The sequence below is a fragment of the Brachyistius frenatus genome, unplaced genomic scaffold, assembly GCF_029030835.1.
Source record: "Brachyistius frenatus isolate BFR_SWC_R1_liver_20210118 unplaced genomic scaffold, ASM2903083v1 Contig_133, whole genome shotgun sequence".
NCBI lineage: Eukaryota > Metazoa > Chordata > Actinopteri > Embiotocidae > Brachyistius > Brachyistius frenatus.
Genome location: NW_027210732.1, coordinates 171,536 through 193,840, shown reverse-complemented (window position 1 = coordinate 193,840; position 22,305 = coordinate 171,536). Strand labels below are relative to the sequence as shown.

The following is a 22,305-nucleotide window of genomic DNA, read 5'->3' as shown; positions in this document are numbered from 1 at the left end:
TGTTTTCTAGATTCATTTTTAAGGTGTTATTATTGGTTAAAGGACCGATGGAATGACATTCAGAGGAGATAATGTAAAATTAATGGAGTGTAGATCACAGAAGGAAGAAATTCAACCTTGTGAAATGATATCTCTGTGACTGCACATTGCCACTCTTTTGACTGAGCTTTGATTTCATTTCAAAACAATCTGATGACATATCTAATTTCTGTCATGACAATAGAATTAATTGCAATTCATGAAGCCATTTATTAGCTTTTCTGAAAACAGTTATTCTGTAACATATATCCCCAAATACCCGTCAGATCCACTAAGAACTCTGAATTTGATGTTGTACCAAAGACTTTGCATTTTTGTTGTAACTTGAATTCTTTAATGATGTTATAATATGCAACGATAACTCCTGCAGCCAGGAGTAATGTGCCAATTTTACATTTAAAATTGTACAGGCTCTTCAAGGACATATGCAGCCCGTCCTTTTAATGATTTGTATTGAAACCATTACTGACTTGAATGGCTCAGCTACGATGTTGATTAATGTTAAAGGAGAGTTGTATTGTGAAATAAAGGAATAGTGTTGAATCATTTTCCCATGAAGAGGTAAATGATGGTGAACCTTCATAAGTGCCTCTCTGAGCTATTATAGTTTTACATTGAGCAACTGACTCAAATTCAAACAAATTCTTTAGCAATTCCTCTGTACTTAGGAAAAAAAAAATGGAATAATAAAACCAACATTTTATTAGGAGAGCGTTTGCCATGACTTGCTTTTAATCGACAGCGCTCAGGCAAAACGTTAGCGGCAACCAAGAACATTAAGGACACAGCAAAATGGGTGAAAAGTGTGGGAAATGTTTTAAAGGTATCCATTTCTCTAAGTAGCTCCTCTAGTTACTTTGATTAAAATGTGCAATGGTCTAATGTAGAGGTAAATGAACCACAGCTCAGGAATGTGGAAAAAAAAAAGGATATCATTTCGTAGTCAGTGGAAATATGGTTTTGAAAAATGTCAAAGATGGAATTGTGAATGAAAGAACCGTTAAAGCCACGTCCACGGTCCTTTGACAAGTCATCTATTCTTCTTCCCTTTGCACATGCAGGAGGTGGGTGAAATTGGATGACGGGTCCAGATCTCGCTCACCACAGTTGAAACGTATCTCTCGTCCCCATTTGGCAGCGCACAGAAGTGCTTAGCTTGTCAGCGTGCCAAGTGCATTTCTGCATACATGTATGATATCCAGCGGTGGGGAAATGTGAGGAGACAGCTCTGAAACGTGTCTACGTTCGTTCCCATGACTTTGTAAAGTGTGTATGCACGTATGTATGTGACAGGTTTTTAAAAATGATTTCATTCAAGTATGTATGCAAACTGGTATTTGATTTTAACCAACAAGGTGCGATTATTGATCATTTGATGAACTCCACACCAACGTCCCTCTAGGGTTTTGTTTTTTGTGATTGTTGAGATCCAAAATGCTTGAATTTTTAAGGCAGATTTTCTGAATAACTGCGACGTAATTTGCAGAATTTTAAGTGAGTTTTTTGCACAAAATTGCAATAATTATTAAAAAAAAATGTTAAGAAAGAAAAATACTTTTTTTTTTAAGCACTACCTGATAAGATAATAAATATGTATTCACTTCCTTTGTTAATAATCATGCTGCACATCGCAGAAATGTTTTATTTCTAATGTTATTTTATTTATTTATTCAAATTGATTTATTGAAAAACAGTGAGTTTTAAGTTACAAAAACAACTCATAAAAGCTTTACAAAACAGTCTGTGAGTAATAAAGAATAGGACTAAAAAGGCTGTTAAAATAAGAGCTTTAAAAACTGTTGAATTAATGTTAATTCAACACACTGTTACCACAAAGATAAAGTGTGGTGTCTTACAACTGGACTTGTGTATAAAAGGATTATAGCATACAGTAATGTGTAATCACTTCCATTGATATTAAGCATTTAATTCAAAACGTATATTGTGAAGGCCACATTTCCCACAAATCCCGTCACTTTGTTTGTTTCCGCTTGTTCCGGTTTCCTCTGGTGCACAAAGTTTTATTTGGTGAAGAGAAAACAGAAAATTGAAAGCTCCCGCAAATATTACGATGCTTGCTTGAATTTTGCGTTAATTATTGCGAACACAAGATTGATATTTCCTGGAGGGACTGCTGAATTGACAATTTAGTTTGCTTATTGAATTTTAGAATTCCTCAATGTCATTGTGGCAGTACAAACTCTCCCAGGCCACATTGTACTTCAGCCAGGACCCCTGTTACACCTGGTGCTTATATTGAATTCCCATTTTTCATATATACTTAGTATTTTCTGATATGTATATTTGTATTTGAGAGTTGACCCCGGATGAAAACAAAATTTGAGTCAAACGAATTCCTTAACCATTGACTCAGGACTTTGAGCTAAAATGGCCTCAGTTAAAGTTAAAAGAAAGTTTACGTTTCCATTTTGGCCTTTCAATATAAAAGAACCTTGATCCGTTTCATTCTGAGTGTTACTGAAGCATATTAATATCTCTACTGTATGTATACAAGCATATATTTTCAGAAAAATGACTGTTGTGTCTACAGACTCCGACTCACTACTTGTTGCCATAGCTCCCTGTTTTTGGCCCGCAGCAAATTACATTCACAAGCTGAAAGCACATACAGGTAATTAGATACATGCTTTAATAAACAAAATCACCATAGCATTTAAGCCTTTTCACACATGACGTATGCATGTACATGGTCTGTTAATCATATGGATTATATTATCATCTATATGCCAAGAATCCAGTGGACTGCAAAGCTCCTGCTGAAACGGGCCTCTTTCATTTTAAAGGTGTGTGTCTGTGGCCAGAGGGCAGTAATTTGAACTGTCAGTTGTGCTAAGCGGTTGATGGCTTTGTTGTTGGCGTCTGAGAGGTCAGGCGTAGGGAGGCCAATGCGGCTCATACTGGTGAACTTGTTTTTGTTGGATAAAGTCTGCACGGTGTCAAAGCAGGGTTAGCAGTATAACAAATTAAGTGAATTGAATTATGATACAGCATCAGCAGCAGAAGGGGAGGTTTAACAGAAGTTTAGGGATGGCATGGAGTCTTTGCTTGCATTGTTTGTGGATCCCACATGGTAGATGTCTTATAGATTTTCTGTCTCAGTTGGCGGCCCACATTCCCAAATCAGCCCATCTTCCCTCAGCAGAACCTGCCGAGCCAGGAGTCTTCGTTTTAGTAGTTAACAAAAGATGAAATCATGATAGTGACTAATTTCAGTGTGATTTATTATTTTTAAAGTTCACTTTTTGATTGGAAGCCAGAAATGTTTAGATTTCAGATTTTGTTTTTTTCCAAATTATTATTACCTCTGCCTTTAATTATTACTACCTCTATCACTTGTATATGTTTGTCACCTGTTTGCCCCTGCATCTTAGTCACTTATGTTCAGTTTAAAAAAAAAAAAAAAAGATGTTATTGTTATTTTTATCATCTGTGCTTTTTTACATTTGAAACTTGGTGCATTAGTGTAAATAAGGCTTAGAGCCCCGCTCAGCCACATGAGCTTTCTTTTCACATATTAAAAAAAAATGTGTTGCGAAGCAGAGTTCAGCTCTGTTTTCAGAACTGTTAACTTTTTCATTCCACAGGAGTTTGTCGGCCTGCAGTTACAGATAACCATATTGTCAAGCAGGCGGATGGTCCAATCAATGCAAACCTGAATTGCAAGTGAATGTGCTTGTTTGCATCTACATGTGAGTCAGAACAACTGTGTTAATCTCATTTCAGTGTGACGATAAAGCCTCCTACAGCTTAACTTGCTGCATTGTTTCATTCTGGCTACAAAACCATTTATCAAAGACTAGGAAAGGAGCCTTTACTCCAACCTTCTCTTTTTTCATATCATCATCATCATCATCATCATCTATTAAGGTCTGCAGTGGTGATAACCTACAGCAGTCAATGTTGTTGTTGTTTTTTTCCAAATGACAAGTTTTAAGTATGGAAATCATTACCCGTCCTGGCACTAAGTGGTTAGGAATGACCGCTGCTTTTATTCCTCCAAAGGCAGCTGCCTCCTCGAGTAGAAAGCCATGTAATTTAAGGGCAGCCTAATGCAGCACTGATGCCACCTCATTAGGTAAAGCTCCTTTTAAGCGTTCAGTCTAAATTCTCATGTCATGTGTTCCAACCGTTTTCTCTCATTTCTTAAATATTGTAGATTGAAATATTTAAGGAGAGAGATAGTTGGTAACGTAGTGAAGACTATTACTCTTAGGTCAACATGTGAAAAAACACCTGATCAAAAACTTTTAAAGACTTTCAAAAGCAGCATCATTATGAATGCTTATAAAAATAAATAGCTGGCTAGCTAGAGTTAGCTATGGCAGGTACTGAGTGAATAAAGTAGAACTGCCACACTGTTCAGTCCACTTCCATGGTTTCATTACTCATAGCCAGAGTTAATATCTCATCAACAAATGCAAATCGAGTTCATGTCAGTGTGCAGATTTTTATTATGTCACCCCGTAGATCATACTGACTCGCGTAAATTTAAACTAGTCTGCATAGACCTTATTTTTTTATACATGTATTTTGCGACTCCATTAGAGTAATTTTCCATAATTAACTATTTAAAAAAAAGTCCCTATTTATCATACACTGGCCATTTATTCAGCACCTCAGTTCATCCTGTTTTAACAACTTGACATTAATGGCAACATGTGTAATACGCACTTTGGAAAAGACACGAACGGTGTTCAGAGAAGCCAACTCCACTTACACTTGGCAACGTAGGTATCTTAAGGCTGATGTTAAAAAGTCAAACCTCAAACAACAGAAAACGTGAAGGAAATCTGACCATTCTGTTAGTTTCATCCAGCTGTTTTGTACAGATGAAAGGGATGACCAGACAATGAAGTAACTGTGAAAGGCCAAACCAGACCATCCACTTTACAAAGAGATTATCAGACATCTTGACTTTATTGTGTGTTTATTTTGGCTGCTGCTGTAGATAGTGTTGTAAATAGTTCTTGGAATCTTTTTTTTCCTCCTTGCGAGTGTATTTTACATCAAATAATGTTATGCCATCCTGCTCCAATAAAAGTCACCACTTTACATAAAGCCACCAGACTGTTTCAAATACTGCATAGAGCTAAACAAAAGTGTGTTTATAGAGAAATTCAAAAGCTATTCACCAATATTTCCAGATATATCAAAACGTTCAGCAGTTTTAACAAACTGTACAAAGACTGTGGCTGGCTGAGTTGTGAAGTTTGAGTGCGCTCGTTGCATTTTCTTTAGACAAAGATCAGTGCAAACCATGCCTACTGCAGACGTACTGACTTCAGATGTTCTTATTAGCTTATACTGAAACTGAAACATGTGGTTAAATGCAGCAGCCCTGTAACAGGCCACAGGCTCTGTGATAGAAGCTTCATGGCCTATCACAAAGTATCGTATCAAAAGAATAACAGCACTTTTAACACTGAGATAGTTCAGTAAGAAGTTTGGTACCCAGGTTTTTACTTGCTGAATTCAAATTTAGAAACAAAACTTTTATAAATAGAAGAAGTGAGTGCTCTTGCTGTACAATCGATATGTGAAATAGCTTCTGATTTCTTAGAGACAGGCACAAAATGGGAAAGTTTCCAACACTTCAGCACAGTGAGAGCATCTAATGAATGTTGGAAGAGTACATTTTTCCTTATCTAGACTGTGACTCTTTCACTGCATATCTGAGAAATATAATGAGACAAGCGGCTGTATTGACCTGATGACATCAGCTTGTTAATCCTGTCTGTTTTATAATACAAGGGCCTACCTGACACAAGTCTGCTCAGTTTGACTCAATTGAACGTTCTTTATTTGTTCCTCGGGGCAATTTCATACATGGGAGTTTAGAAATAGAAGCACAAATAGAAAACTCTTTTACAAACAAAAAATAATGTTGAATACAAATATGACAATGTTAGTAAGACTTAAAGTATACAAGGATGAAGAGCAGTGCACATTTTGTTATTTCATTTGAGTGGCTTAGCGTGTTTTTGCTGGGCTTTGTGAATATTTTCTTACCAAATGGGTAGGATGACTTGTCTGTGATAATGTTCCTACTATATTTGACTAATGAAGTGAATACCAAATGTTATTCCAGTCAGATTGTCTGTTCTGTCTACTGTTCTAACTTACAAAGAGATAGATTGTATAAAACAAAAGGAAAAACTACATGATTTAGTTGTTTGTAGAAAGTATCTGTTGAATTGTACCTTTCGTCAGACCTGCAGGTATCATTATCCACCAGAATCCTGTATTGTGGACAGAGAGAAACTGTAACTTTTGTGAGTAAGTGTTAAAAACGTTGTTGCTTGATCATCATCAGTCCTTGAGTTACAAAACCTTTTGCGAATGCTGGTCCGATGCAATTTCAATTTCAAATTTTGTGTCGAACTCTGGATGTCAGCAACAAAGATCCTTAAAATGCTTCAGGAAGCCGACGGCAATGAAGCGATGAGCCTGGAGAGGTGTTTTTGAGTGACGTTCGTCTTTCCGAGAGGCGGAACGTTGCCGTCCAAGACCGACAATGGCGCATCAGGTCAGGCGCACCAGCTCTACTCTGGTGCTCTGAGGCGTGTGAAGGTAAACATTCAGTGCAAATTACCTGAACTGTGGCGCATTTGGCTTCTCCAACGTGACAATGCGCCCGCTCAAAGCGTATTGAAAAGGCACAAGTTTAATAGCCGGATTTTGCTCCCTGCTACCGCTTTTTATTCCACAAAAATCACAGACACACCGCACAACAAACGCTCACAACATATGTAAACTCAGGTGCTGATTTTGATCGACCGACGAAACTTTGAGTGCTTTCTCAGCTTGTCTGCGCCCCATTCACACACAACAGGAGCAGTCTCTGGACCTATTGAACCACCCTCATACGGTCAATGTTACTGACAGACACTCATAATGCTCTTAGCATTACCAGACAAACATGGGAGTATTCATAGTCTGAAGATCAATGTGATAAGTGCTAGTTTCATTTTCTGACTATTTCAGCCCACCACTCATCCAGCCTGGTTCAGAATATTGTGTTTTTGTCGAAAAGCAAAAATAGTTCCCCTCTTCCAGAGTCTACTGTGAGAAGTCATTTGAAAGTGGCCAAGGACTCTCAAACAGCGATTTACCAAGCCACAGGGATGAGTCTACATGAGGTCTGTCCACAGGGAGCGAAGAACAGATTAAAGCAAAGATAGAAACTGACCCTTAATTTTCTCTGTGAGCAATTTTTTTAGGAAGGGTTTCTGTGGTTTTACAGCAGAAACACTCGAACTCCAATTACACCCAGCCCTGTGCTTGACAGCAGCAATTTTTACATATTCACTGCACTTGTATAAACCTCTTAAACACTCAGTTAAATAGTATGAACTGTGATCCTAAGAAAGTTCTGCTATCAAAGGTGTTCTGTCTTAGACTGCTTTGGGGGTAGCCGGGCGTCCCTGTGCAGGACGAGAATGAGCGGCAGGGAATGCAAACCCAGTTAATTGCATGGGGGTGCAGCTGGAGCAGCGGGGGAACTACTCGTGCTCCGTCACCACATTCAGGTTGGTTCGGTTTAAAAAAACATAAATAGTTCTGTCATAATTTCAAATGTTTGGATCAATGTCCATCTATTGATAACACTAGCATGACTGTCAGTGACCGCAAAATGTAGTAGAGACTCTTACTGACTGAATGGTGACGTCAACATCGGTCAACCGAATGTTGCGTCCTCCTGTATCCATTTCAAATTTAAAGCCATTATTTAAAGTGTTTCATACGCGGTCCAGCCATCCTGCAGTTTCTTTCCCTGCCCCAAGATAATGGCATGACAAACACTGGTGTAACTCCCTGGTTTGTGGGCTGACACACACTTGTGTTGTACTACCAAAAGAATGACGGCATTAAATCTGAAATCATCTCTCTGACAAGACTCTTCCTACTTTATTTCTTTAAAACTTCAGTCAGATTTAAATCAAGCCATAGATTATTTAGCAGCGCAGGATTGTGTCACAGTTGGAAAACTGTTGAGTCTGTTTAGGCTGCAGTTAAAGTTTTTGCACCTTGTTTGTTTAAACTTTAAACTTTCAATAGAAAAAAAAATACCAAGCATAGCAAAGCATCATTATGTTTATTTAATTGAATGTCTCTTTCCCGCTGGCAATACATGTAATCAAAAGTTCCATTTGCTAATCAAACTAAACAAAGTGTTTTGAAGTGTTTTATATTCCAATCATCTTTGGTAATAAATGAGCACTCATATATTCAAATATTTTGTTGGTGCCAGCAGTTTTCCTTCCTATAGGGTTCAGATGAATAAGATTGTCGTAAAGTTGTCTTCGAGATTGACTTTAGTGGCTTTTTGTTATTACATTTTTTTGAGGCACCAATGAAGCTCATTTATTTTTATGATACTGTTTATGTAGATATTAGCAGTGTACAAGTCTCCCTATGTAACTGTAAATGCCTTTTCACCAGATCGCCAATGCCCTGGCAATAGCAACACATGTGACCAGCACCTGGAAGGTATCCCAGAGTTCACGTGGAGCATCGTGGCTGCCGGAGACCTGCGGGAGGAAAGGACCGAGAAGAAGACAGGAAGTCCTCAGGGTTGGGAGGAAGGTAAGAATGAAGGTATCACCTCCCCCCCTTTGCAGGGGAATTTCATTTTTCAACAAACTTTCTCAAGATACTACTTGTCATACTTTGATATTCTCTGCTCATGTTGAACTATATAAATAATCATCCATTAATTTAACAGCATCACTTTTGTCATGCCAAGCTTTTTTTTGTTCTTTGCATTATGGGGTACGCTACCTCTAAACATGCAGTGAAGAATATTATAAAGTGGTGTTGCATGTTTGCTCTTGAGATATTTCTATAAAGTTTTCTCGGGGGGGGGGCTGATCGTAGTTTACTAAGCCAGTATTCTCCAACATCTCTTTGGCCCCTGCCTTTAAATCTTCCATATCCTCAAACATTATTCATTTTCATACCTTGAAAGATGAGAAAACAGTTTCTCTCGTCTTATCTCCTAAGGTGATGGTGAAGTGGAGGGAGACAGAAGGGTCTATTTATTTCCATAAAAGTTTCTTTTTATCATGAGTTACAAGTCTGACAGCAGATGGGTAGAGTGCTGGATGAAATTGGAAAAGTGAAATGTATTGACTTGTAAGAGAAAAGGATTTAGTGTGGGTGGACTGTAGAAATGATTGATGCCTGACCTGAACATCTAGTTGAAGTTGTGAATGAAGAAAGAGAATGTCTGCATGCATGTTTGTGTGTTGACTTATCTCAGTGGTTGAGGAGCCAACAGTGGACTTAAGGCATAGAGATGAAATTGTTGCAGCACAATGGCCAGCAGCATGAGTGTTCTTTGATTGAACTGCGTCTTCAATATCAGGTCTTTTGTTTTGAAAGTTTGCCAAATAACTTTTTAATAATGTCAATACATGACTTTATATGTATTTATGTGCATGCCTAATTTACAATATTGGCACAGACTAATGGAAAAATAATGAATTAAGTTTTCTGCACAAAGTCATCTGTGATTGGTGTACAAATATTTTTACATCATCTTTTAAGTCTTGTTTTCAAAAATTATCTTTACTGATTAATAGGATATCTAAGAATGCTTTGGGTAACAATCTATTAATTCTTTGATATGATACATAGAATGTCAGCAACCAGGATTACTTCCCATTTATTAAAAAATTGTTTTCTGTCCACTTAAAATGATTTTAAATTAACCTTTAAATGTATATAATATTATATGCATTACTGCGATTTAAAGGGGACTCCAGGTCGTTGCAGCCTTCTTCCTGACCCCGTAACATCCCCAGTTAGGTTGCATGCGTGCACCACAATAATGAAAAAGAAAACGAAGCTGATCATGATTGAAGGTAGGCAACACAGAGTACAAAGGAAATATATGTGCATAATCATGTTCAAGCCCTCAGTTAGCCACAATGCAGTTGGCGTGTTTTGAATAATTGAGCTGGGCGAGCTGCTGTCTCCACACATTTTACTGGCGCTTTTTAAAAGGGATGGAAATAAGGGATGAATACTTAATGGTTGTGATCTGTGGAATTGCTGGAGCTGTTTTCTGCAGTACCGTATTCGTCCGCTGCAAGATGTTCAACTTTGAAGCTTGTAAATGGACAGTGTTTCTTTTATCCGGAGATGCTGGTAGCGAGCTCAAAGTTGTGCACACACAACCTGGCATTAACTACGACCTACCAAATTGCCTCTTGGTGAAATAATAAGAACATTTGATGGCTGCCTTCGCTGTTTAGTCGTAAAACATTTGGCAACAGTGACAGCCTTTAAATGGTTGTTGAAACCATCTAGGAGCTACTTGTAGTTTCTGCTAATATTTCAAGCTTTTTTTAAATTGATTTGTTCTTTTAGATTGTTTTGAAATTACAAAGTTCAGCTCTTTGCAAGGTTTTTCAAGAGGATTTAGGTCAAGATTCATTGCTGCCCAGTTTAAAACAGTCCATATTTTCATCGTGAAACAGTTTTTTGTTTTGCTGGCCAATGTCCTGCTGACAGACACAAGACCTTCACATCAAACCTGCTTTTCTTACACGTCACTCTAAAATGCTTTGATGATCACCTGATTTCATCATTCCTTTGATACATTCAATTCCTCCAATATCAGAGACACAGAATCCACCCACAGCATGATAGAACCTGCACCATGTTTTTGTTTTATTATGAACTTCATTTCGAGGCCTACAAACAAATTGATTCACCGGGTTCCCAAAGAGCTGCACTTTTGTTTCATCTGCCCGAACAACATTAGTCCAGAAAGATCGTGGCTTATCTTTTGAGAACATGTTGCTTTTTTGTTACTTTCATTCAAATGTAGTGTCCTCCATCGCCCATTAAACTGAGCGTGGTTTAGAGTGTGACATATTGTACAGGCTGAAACCACAACTCAAGGTTGTTCCAAGTCAGACAGGCTGAAGGTCTTTAGATGTCCCGAGTGCTGTTTTTTTTTTCCCCACTTCCCTCATTGAGTTTCTTCTTAGCACTGGATGAACCTTAAAAGTTTTACGGCTAAAACTTCTTGATAATACCATGAACAGTTGAAATACGATTTCGAGATCTTTAGCGATGGCCTTTTATGCTTTTCAATTATATTTTCTGAGAGCAGCATTTCTGATGCTCTGTGTTTACCACTGTTAAAAAGAAGCTGGAAACAATCAGCCCACTTTTATACAATAAAGCCATCATTGCTTAGTTAATTCCGACCATGTGAACCCTGAAAATTAAGTAATTGAGTAATATTTGTTTATTCTTTTGCCAATAATTCTGTCCAGCGAACATTTTCTGTCCCTATGTTTTATTTCAGTGGAGGAAATAATTGTGGCTGTTGTCCAGTAATGTCCTTTTGACATGTTATTCAATATTCTGATTAGAGTCGCATTACATAACATACAAAATTATTTCTCTGTGTTGTAAGTTGTGTACTTGCAGAGTTGCCAATAGTTCTGACCAGGACTGCAGAATAAGCACAAGTACAGCTACTATCAACAGAGTTGTATCAGTACTTTATATTTATACCTGTGTTCTGTATACAATGATACCCACTAAGGAATAATTAATGGCCTTTATGGTGTACATGAGGAAATAGGACTGTGGCTGTCATTACTGACCGTTGCCTTGTCCTCTAGATTGTATGTAGGTTTGACTGTCATTAAGTCAAAAATATTTTTCAGTTCTATTTTGGTCGATGTGAGAAACAAAATGTGACTTTAATGCACACAGTGTCAGTCACTAGCATGATGTCTCTGGCCATCACTGGCATGTGACTGCAGAGCACAGTGCACCCTGCTCCTCCCCCGAGGCTGATATGTGGCGGCAGTAAGCCACATTAGACCTCTTACTAATGAGAACATCAAGAGGCAATGGAGGCATTGGCAAGGCAATTGGCACAAAAGACAATACTTAACATTTAGATCAAGAAAAATCAGCACTAATCAGGGATTCGTTCAACACATTAGCTCTTTCTATTGTCAGAGGGGAGTTTTTTTTTTTTTTTTTTTAACAATATGCAGCAGTTGTTGAGAGGTAAAAACTCAAGGAATATTCATCCACTCAATCAAACTGTGCAAAAAAAATCTCTGCCAAAAGCTTCTTTTGTGACACTAATCGAGGTTGATTAAAAATGAGTCACCCCTGTCATACTAGAGAGATTTTGAATCCGGACACTGCGGCAGAGACAAAAAAACGATTTGAATATGTGCCCTTTCTGTACTCAAGAGGTCATCTCAATTCCATGTCTGCCCCCAATGTCTCCTGCCAAAGACAGTGTGAATATGATTACACATTGATTTCTTGCTCTCACATACAGAATAGAGAAGCACAAGTTGGTGCTCGGAGCTGACTGGCAGGAGGAGATATCTAGTAGGATGCTGTTTGGTAGAGCAGTTGATTTGTTTGTTTGTAATAGAGTGGCCTTGAGGCTGTCTGTCATCTGCCAACTCAGGGAGTCATCGGGATTTTCTTTGCGGGTCTGTGCATTATAGGATTCAGGATAAATAGGCAAAATGTAGAGGTAGCTTGGCTCTGGCTTAAAGAAGCTAATGTTGTTATCCTACATTCTGGTTTTAATGTTGGGTGTTAAAGGAAGCTCTGTCCGTATAGCTCCCATTCTTTGCATTTTATAACAGTGGTTCTGTAAGACTCTTGGAGAACATACTATTTGTGTGCACCATGGAATTCTCTGTTATTCATTAATTTCCAATTTTTCATTGTTTAACTGTCTTAATGAGCAGCCAGCATGTGATTTATGGTCTCACAATGACTGGCAGTCGATTGATTCTGTGTCGGTTACTTTTCAGCCAACTGTGAAGTGGCACTGTTCTTTTTGCTCACTTGCTTTATGTCTGTTCTTTTGGGAAGAAAACGAAAGCAACAGAATGAGGCAAAGGGAAGAGTGCCGTTGGTGGGCACCAGAACATAGCTGCCCAAAAGCTTTAGAGCGTGTTCTGCAATGCCTCAATGAGGCCCTCTGGGAATATCTTCCTGATCCCCTTGATAAGGACAGAAAGACCTGGGTGGACTCTCTTCTTGCACAGTCCAGGAGATAAAAACTGCTAATGAACACTGTAGGTGATCCTTATTTATTTGAAACTCCCTATGAACTTTCTCAAAGTTTGATTTAAAATGAGCCTGAAGAAAACTTGTTATTGCATGGTTGCCTGCACCTCTACCCGGTGAGATTGCATCGGGACAGATCAATGGTCCACTTGCCACGCAGACAGGGAAGCCATCCAATGCCTTTTTCTGCACCCAGAACCACTTCTTATCTGAGCAAATAATTATGAACCATTACTTTGGATGAGAGGCAATTTGTTCTACTTATCCGTTTTGGAGCTGAAATGTAATAGCCCTGGCATTTGAAGCAAGACTGTGCTTTGGGTTTGGCTCCTCCATCTGCAATCTGACCGTTAAGCATGGCCAAACCAGGATACGGGGAAAAAATGGTTGCCTCCATGGCAACAAACTTGGCCTGACGGACCTGTGTGTGTCTGTGCCTAAAAAAAGAACAGTGAGGCATTAAAAATGTAACAGTTGTCGTACATGTAAAAAAAAAAAAAAAACTAAACTTAGCTCACCCGGCAAAGTTTGAGCACAGATTAAACCAACGTTGCAAACATTGTTTGTTAGACGCTGACATTTTGGACCCCTGACCTTTTGTCCTTTACAAACCCTCCTTTCATGCATCTTTCACGAGACACATTCTGCCGTCTGAAAGTAAAAACATGCAGGGCTAGATTGTCCGTGCGCGTACAATAACCTAAGAAATGCCATAAAACGTGTTGTGGCACAAAACTGCTTGACATGATTTCTGACTCCTAACATATTGGCAAACACTTGGCTACTCAGTCAAAATGGAGATGGAATAGATGATGAAGTACTTAAAAGTACACATTGCACAATGCTACACGGTATATTGTTGTTGTAATTGAATGAAAACCGAGGTGCCAGATCCAGCTCCAACATCTTGTCGGGAAAAAGCCTATTTGCTACGACATAGAGAACGTAATACGCATCAGCTACCTTAAAAAGGAAGAAAGATCCATTTTTGTGACTGCACACCAGAAAAATTGACAACAAACCTTACCTATTTGTCTCTCTCTTTTCTTTCCCCCATCGTATTCTGTTTTAGGATGTTCTTCATTAAAGCTATAGTAGGACTAGATATCTCTCGCATCACTGATATGTCAAGGGTTCCTCTCTGCTCCATACACGCTCCTTAATAACATCTCCAAAGCGCAACTTATCTAATTTAATCAGGGCATGTTATTGAAAATGCAGCTTATGCCAGGGGAACCAAGAGTGCCTGCAGGTTTGAAGTTAAATGTATAAAAGGCTCATTTCCAGAGGGAGCGATTGTGACATCAGATGAAATATGTGAGGACAGTTTACTTACCTCAAGTTTACTGCATGCTTCCTATTGTACACATACATTTTAACAAGAAGTTAAAGAGTCATTACAACGAGATCAGAAAAAGATAATTGACTATTAAATACACCATACTGTGGCAGGTTGAAGTCAAGGTGGGCCGAGCATCCTTTGCGGATTCAAGGTTAATAGGTCAAACTGTACTGAAAAACATCCTCTTTGGCATATAGCCAAGGGAACCGTGGTTTATAAAGAGGAAGCTATTCCGAGAGGTGATGCTCTGATTATCATGGTAACATGAAAACACCTTTGCTAGTGTTGAAGGTTAAGGGGCAGGTGTGGTAATGGGTCTATGTGTTAAAAAGCATGCCACACTAAATCTTTTACACAGTGAATGCAATGCTGTTGTGACCTTTGTGGCTTAAAATGTTCATGTCTTTTTATTGCAATTTTTCAGTTGTAGTCTCTACTCATCTTTGATGTAGCATAAGACAATAGTGTGTTGTCAAGTGACCTACCATACTGGAACAATATGGAAACAGTTTGGCAGGTGTGGCCGGGAAAACATATATCAAACATTTAGACTGTTAGTACTGGAGTACCTCAAGGTTGTGCTCTCTCACCACTTCTCTTCGGTCTCTGCACTAACAACTGCGTCTGGTGCTTGAATGCTCAAAAGACTGCAGAGATAGTGGCGGACTTCAGATGCAACCCCTTCGCCCCAACATCAGTGGCTCTTTGGTTTCTACTGCGGAGTCACTTAAGCCCAAGGAATTGAACCTGCCACAGCCAATGATGATCCAGTTCCACACAGCGACCATCGAGTCCGTCCTCTTCCACAGTAGCCCTCTGGTTTGAAACCTTCATATCACAGGAAAGAGACAAACTCCTAACTGAGGACAGCGGAGTGGATCATCTGTAGACTGTCATTTACAACAGCAGGGTCACAGTGCGCTGGCAGGATTTCTGCTGACCCCGTCTCATCCTGGACATCCCCCCGTCTCATCAGCTCTTCCAGACACTCCAATCTGGTAGCAGCTCAGGGGCATCAAGGCCAGCACAACGAGACATGCCAGCAGTGTTTTCCCCAGAGCATGGCAGTCATTAAAAACAGTGGAGAGTCTGCACTTCAAACAAAACTGAATGGAGCTATTTTACTGGCCCCACTCTCATGGACCATAATGCATCGTTGCACAATGTTCAAATAACTCTATAATATACTGTAAATAACAGATTTTAATTATATATTTCCTCTGTTCATAAGTACACATTTACATATCCAACAGTCTTGGCTCCTTCACATTGCCTCTTTTAGATTTACTCTCTTAGCTTTGCTCTATTTATTATATTATTTATCCTTTTTTTTCTGAAATATCTTACTTTCCTTGTATATGTCTAAATTATCTATTACAAAATAGTGATTTTTTTGGGGGGATTTTTTAAAAACAATATTAATGGTTATGAGTAAAGTTGGACCCTAAGACTCCCTTCAGTTGTTGTTCCTTTCAGCCCGCATTTCTCAGAACCACCAGTCCATTTGATAACTTGCTGCTAATGAGCTGCTAAAGATTAGTTGAAGCTTTTCTCTTTTCTTCAATGAGTAAACCTTGAGGGTTTTCTTTTTTTTTTTTTTTTTTTTTTTTTTTTTTGGGGGGGGGCAAGAGGTTACTGCATCATTAAGATCCAACAGGCATTGAACAGCCACTATTTAAATGCACATTCTAACCTTGAAGTCTCGGCCCAAATGAGCTGGCTGTATCCGTTCCGTCTTTGTTGTCAAGCATGTTGTCAGAGGATCCGACGATCGTTCCATTGTCAATAATCCAGCAAATGGCCCACCTTCAACCCTGCTTCTTTAATGAACTGCCGTGCTTTATAAGACCAAGGTCAACAGAGTGTATTGACGTTCGATTGAGTTCACCACTTTTTACTTTGCCGTGTTGTTTCAATAATGCATTACCACCCCGCCCAACTAAACGAAGTAGTGTGAAGCACTGAAAGATGAAGAACACGGCTTAATGCTGAAGCCCTCATGCGTCTTTTCGTGGCCTCTAGCTTCATCAGCTCCTCACTTCATCAAAGGCTGACACTCTTCCTGGCAAACTATCTCCTGGGATAATAATTACCTGTGTAAGCTAGGGAGACGCTGTCATTCTCTATTCTCTCACTGTCACGTGTTTAATGAACTACAGTTAAAAGACAAATACAACAGAAGGAAGCAATTACAAGTACAGCGTACCTTTCAAAGACAAAAAAAAAAATCTCATTATGCCAATGTTCATTCTTATGTAATTAGAATGCAGTCTGAAGACTATCCAATTAGTATTCTTGGGCTACATTGTTGACATCTTGATGTTTGTTGTGTTGTATATGAATGCAGGAGTGTATTGTTTTGCAGCTGAGCCTATCGACTGTAGTTCCTATTCTCTGCCTTAAGGGACAAGGAACCTAGAATAATCCAGTTTCTTATAATAAATAACCTTACAATAGAAATAGAAACCAAAACCCTGGTAAATCAATTACTCCTGCATTTATTTGCTATAAGGCCACAGAAGTGGATTTCTTTCTCTTATATAGGTAGACCTATTTTAACTGTCAGATGCTCCTCCCTCAGCCTTGAATGGATCATCGATCCTTAAAGGTCAGATCAATTGGTTTCTTGAGAGCCAATGTTTCCCATACTCAAACCCATACCCATGTCCTGGCTGGTGCCAAGGTATCTGTCTTTACTCAATCAATCAGCGTATTGATCCTGACCTGCGCATGATTGCAATGAGGATGTGTGTCTAATGTTGAAGTAACCTGCCTAAAACCAGCATTCATCCATGGAATTACCTGGACTTGGCTAAATTGTGTGCTTGAGCTCGGCCAATTTGTACGATTGAAGTAAACTCGTGCTATCAGGAGTTCAGGGAACTTCCTGAAGGTCTGTGGTGAAATGATGTTGGCCTATTATGTGGCTGCAGGGCGGTTATGAGGGTCTTCCACCAGGACTACAGCTGCGTGCCTATGATTTAAGCTCCCTTGATGGTGTCATACTGAAGGCTACACACACATACACACACATTGACAACATGCAGCACACATAGTCATTGTGTGTGGCAGTCCAAGACTCCCCCGTGGCTGTGATCACACACATTTCTGTTTCGCCGTCGCTGCGAGTGGAGGCTCTGATTTATCCACCATCTCGGACAGGGTTCTACCTTTGCTCTCGTTCTCCTGCTGGTCTTTGATGCATCTCACATCCGAGTTGTGAGTTTCTAAGTTGGCTTGCAGGATTCATTCCCTCACTTTTTCACACTACTCACTCGAAGCAAAGATTAAGACGAATAAGCTCAGTGACAAATGTTACCCCTCATAATCACTCATTCTTTTCTGGTTTACTGTCAGCAACAGCAACACCATTGCCAATCCTTCTTTGATACATTAAACCTAAACGAAGCCCGAGAAAATTCTACATTTTTGAACCTATCAAGTGTTTCTTGTGCATTTTGGATCCTTTCAGTTAAACGCACACATCTGTGGATGGGTGTCACTGCTGTTTGCATGTAGTGTATCAAAAGCAAAATAAATGCATGAGGAGAAATAGGGAGAGAAAAAAACAAGCTGTCTTGTTCAAATACTATTGTTTTATGATATCAGAATGCAACACCTATGCAAACTAATATTTCACACAGTACATTTTAAGATCATAGTGGTGGGTGTTCAGACTGCATGTTAGTTTAGTTTGAAACTGTTCCGAAAGGTTCTGGCTTCCATTCCGGTCTCCTCTGTGGTGTAATAACACCACTGATAAGAAATGTGGAGGTAGGGAGATAATAAGCGTCAGAGAAATGATGCAAAAATATGCATCAACTTATGTGTCCTAACTTATTAGCATAGTGACATGATGGCACTGCAGCTGGTTACGGGTTTAGTTCAAAGCATTTGATATTGGAGGGCTTTATTGACCCTACAATATGAACAAAAATTTCACATCATCTAAAAGCAAACCGCAGCATGAATATTTAAAGACAATGGTCAAGATGAGTTTGGGCTGAGGAGAAAGTCTCATATAGTTAGCTGCCTCTGTCCTGCTGCTATAAACCCACTAATAGTTTCCAGGCCAACATTTCGAAACACACATTCTCTGTGAAATTGCCATCCTTAATGTTTTTTGTGATGCCAAGTCCCTTTGTGGTTGACATTAACTCGTTTATTTCAGAGAATTTCTAAATTAAAATTGATTATTTTAAAGATGCCCCATAAGGCTCTTCCCTGTTTATATGTATGTTTGTATATGTTTGCATATATAAAGAGGTTATGTGCATATATAAATAGGTATACATACATGTGCACAGACCAGGGGGTAAACTACAACTCTGTTTCCAAAAAAGTTGGGATGCCGTGTAAAATAAAATAAAAACAGAATGCAATCATTTGCAAATGATGTAAGCCAATATTTAATTATAAAATTGACTGAAAACAACATATCCAATTTTAAAACTGAGAATTTTTGTTTAATGAAATGTATATGCTTATTTTGACTTTGATTGCTGCAACACGTTTCAAAAAAGTTAGGACAGGGGCATATTTACCAAGATTTCACTGTTTCAATATTGATCTGGCCTTTCTCATGGAGTTTCAGAACAAAAGGGAGAGAACTTGGAAATGAGCATAATATATCTCCCTTTAATTTAGCCACAGTTTGTATTATACGGTTACAAATGTTAAAATGATTATATTCTGAAATATTGCACAAATAATCCACACAATAATAGGCCAGCAGAGGCCTTTCTTTTGAGAATTTGTAGTCAATATAAAACCATTAAATTATATATATTATGTAATTTTTAAACCTTTTCACTTCAGGCACTCCTGATTTTGACTGAATGTAGCCGGAGAAGTGCTTCTTGCCAGTTCCTGAAAGTTGGTGAGAATTACGGTTATAATGGAAACTTTGTTTGTGTGGGTTGTTTGTGTTTGGCTCAGCAAACGATGATTAAAATTAGTTAACAGGAAAAAGAACTCTTGACTTAAAAAATTAAAACTGTGCCTCCCTCCATTGTTGAATTACATGGTCATGGTTGATTTAATTAAAATCATGAGTTTGTGTGCATGTGCCTTTGTTTACGTGTGCAAGCACACAATTCATTTGTCTCACTTCACTGGTTTGTTATTCACTGTCGTCAACTTCTCCAAAAAAAGTATAATGCTTTTTAGAGACAGCTTTTCCTCCCTCTGAGCTCCTTGGCAGATTATTTATTAAACACCCAAATCAACGCAAAGTATGATGCTCGTTCTTGTGTTAAAGGGGCCATGCTGTTTTCTTCTGCTCCTGCAACAGCAAAGAGCATTATTTTTATTTTAAATATTGTATAAACTAAGAATCCCACCATCCCAATACCCCCCTTTTTATTATTATTATTATTATTATTATTATTATTATTATTGTTATTATAAAGCAGGTCCAAGTGTTCCATAGATACTGTCAAAGTGTCAAAATACTTAGTGGATGGAAAAATCCAACTTGCAATGTCACAAACTCACACTCATATCTTATATCCAGCCGCTGCACAGCCCTCCATACTTTTATACAGACTAAAACTGAACAGTCATTCTGTTACATGGAGCTAACAAGCTACAAGACCAAAGAAAACCTGTAGCTCCTCTGGGCATGCATCACTCCTAAAAGAGTCAGCCAATCAGAGTGTCACTGATATCAATGCGCCCTAAAGCACAGAGACAAAACAGCCTGTTCTTGGTAGAGCTCCAGAGAGATGATTAACGGTAGATGTACAACTAAATTCAGATATTTTTCGGCAGTTAAAGTGACTAATAAATATCGTCTTAAGGATGGCAAGTCTGCAAATATACAGTGAAAGAGTTAAATACCGGATCTTTACATATGGTAAAGTACAGCTGGATTCTCAAACATGTATGTTAACATCTGGATGGATTTAGCTCAAAGATGTTATAGTTTCTCTCTGTAGTTTGCTCAGGATCTCAGAAGTTACCGAACAATATTGATTCAAATATGCACGGTATCTTCCTTTAAAGTCAACTGTGTTGAAGATGAGAAAAGTCTCTGTTCTTTTCTAGCCATGAGACAACAATATACAGTGACCTCACTGGTGTTAATAAATTGGCTTCACAGTGCCAACAGGGTCTGTGTCAGATATCACAGCGGCTGACTTACAGCTGCATGAGTGAGTATCTGTGCCTCAGTTGGGATTTAAGAACAAGACCATTTTACCGATGCATGACAAGCTTGACAAATGCTTTCGAGAGTTTGAGAAACGGTAACCAAAATGTATCATATCCCATGTATATTAAGAAGGTGCAGCAGCAGCAGCAGCAGCAGCATTAACGCTCCTCTGTGTCTACCAAGGAGACATTCAGGGACAGTGCTGATCTCCAGGTCACAACAACAGCGGCTAGTTCACCACGTAAAACGCAGGAGAAAAGACTGGATGGATTGAATAGTAATGTGCAGTAAATGAGTCCACTACCGGATTTTTACGTCGTAAAGTAAACCAGAAGTGTTTCAACATGTTCACGTCTCAGGTGTAAGCGGTGCTGACAAAACAGATTGCTGCTGTTTTCGTGCGGTGCTCCAGTGATCTGACCTCAAACCAGGGTTCCCAGCTGGAGCTCAGTGTAATCTGTACACTTGTAAATGTATCCTACTCATCCCTTTGCACTGCTCTCCTTTTACTAAATGAATTCAGACACGCCTACATTATAGAAGGACCCACAGGCATTTCAGCAGCAGGCAAAGAGTACATTTTGATGTTGAGGTGCGGGTGTAAGTCTTGTCCGGTCTGAGTACGGGTTTCCCTCGCAGCCCCTGCGCTGTGCGAGCTGCACACGTTCACAGTCCTGTTTACTTCTCGTGCTTAGTCAACTGAATTGAAGGCAGCACGGCTCCTTTGCCTCTGGCTTTAACTCAGCGCAGTCTCATGGAGTCTTTCACTGCACTTCAGGATTAATCTCAAACAAATAACTTCAAAAGAAGGTGAAACTAACCATCTGATATCCAGATGGCACCAGTCATTCAGTAATCGTATTGCAATTTTTTTTCCATATTTCTGGGGAGGGGGGGTCAGTCATTGCTCGATAAACCCCTTCAACATCTGGCATGCAGGGGAGAATGGTGATCTGCAAATAAATACAAAACATTTTGTAATAACAATAATGCCGTTTTTGCTTACTAGTCAATATTACGCAGAGAAATGTGTGCACTTAAACAAATTACTGTATTCCATCTGTTAAGCAGTGTTTTGCCTTTTTAGTTTTTTTTTATTAAAGGCAAAGTAAAGAAAATGAAGGTCATTTTACAGAACTAACAGAAGAGTAACCCTGTAATATCTTGTACTATTTACTTGACACATGCATACCAGTGCCTGTTTGCAGAAAGCAGTGAAGATTTTCTTTTTAGTAGTTATTTTCATGAGCTGCCACAATCTGTTTAAGATATTTCTTGTAGGGACAGGAATCTTTAGCAGTGTCATGATTTAGAGATTCTTGGTGTTATGATTCATATCAGAATTGATTCACAATTCAGACTGACACTTGATCAACAAATAGAAAGAAGGGCTCCTGACTCAGGTTCACTGCGTAGCAAACCAGTCCTGCAAATGAAATGTGCGTAATGGTTGAGCTAACTGGTATTGAGAGTCACTGTCCGAGCAACAGTAAAAAAAAAAAAAAAAAAAAAAAAAAGTCAAAAGGTGAATGGGAGTATGCTTCTTTTTTGATTTTAGTTACTTTTAAAGGGTATGTATGAAAATGAAGTTAACTTGGGAGCATCTTTAAATCTTCTTCCTCTGTGAAAATGATAAAATGAAAGTATAATTTACTGTCCAACAACATTGGCTCAA

At 38.8% G+C, this 22,305-nt stretch overlaps 1 protein-coding gene across 1 annotated transcript in view; it reads left to right on the top strand.

Annotated features, from left to right (window-relative positions):
• Positions 1-22,305, top strand: part of alk (ALK receptor tyrosine kinase) — a 343,730-nt gene that overhangs the window by 150,604 nt on the left and 170,821 nt on the right. Inside the window, exon 3 of the mRNA XM_069714659.1 lies at positions 8,503-8,658. Coding sequence (XP_069570760.1) covers positions 8,503-8,658 — 156 coding nt within the window. The remainder of the gene's footprint in view (positions 1-8,502; positions 8,659-22,305) is intronic.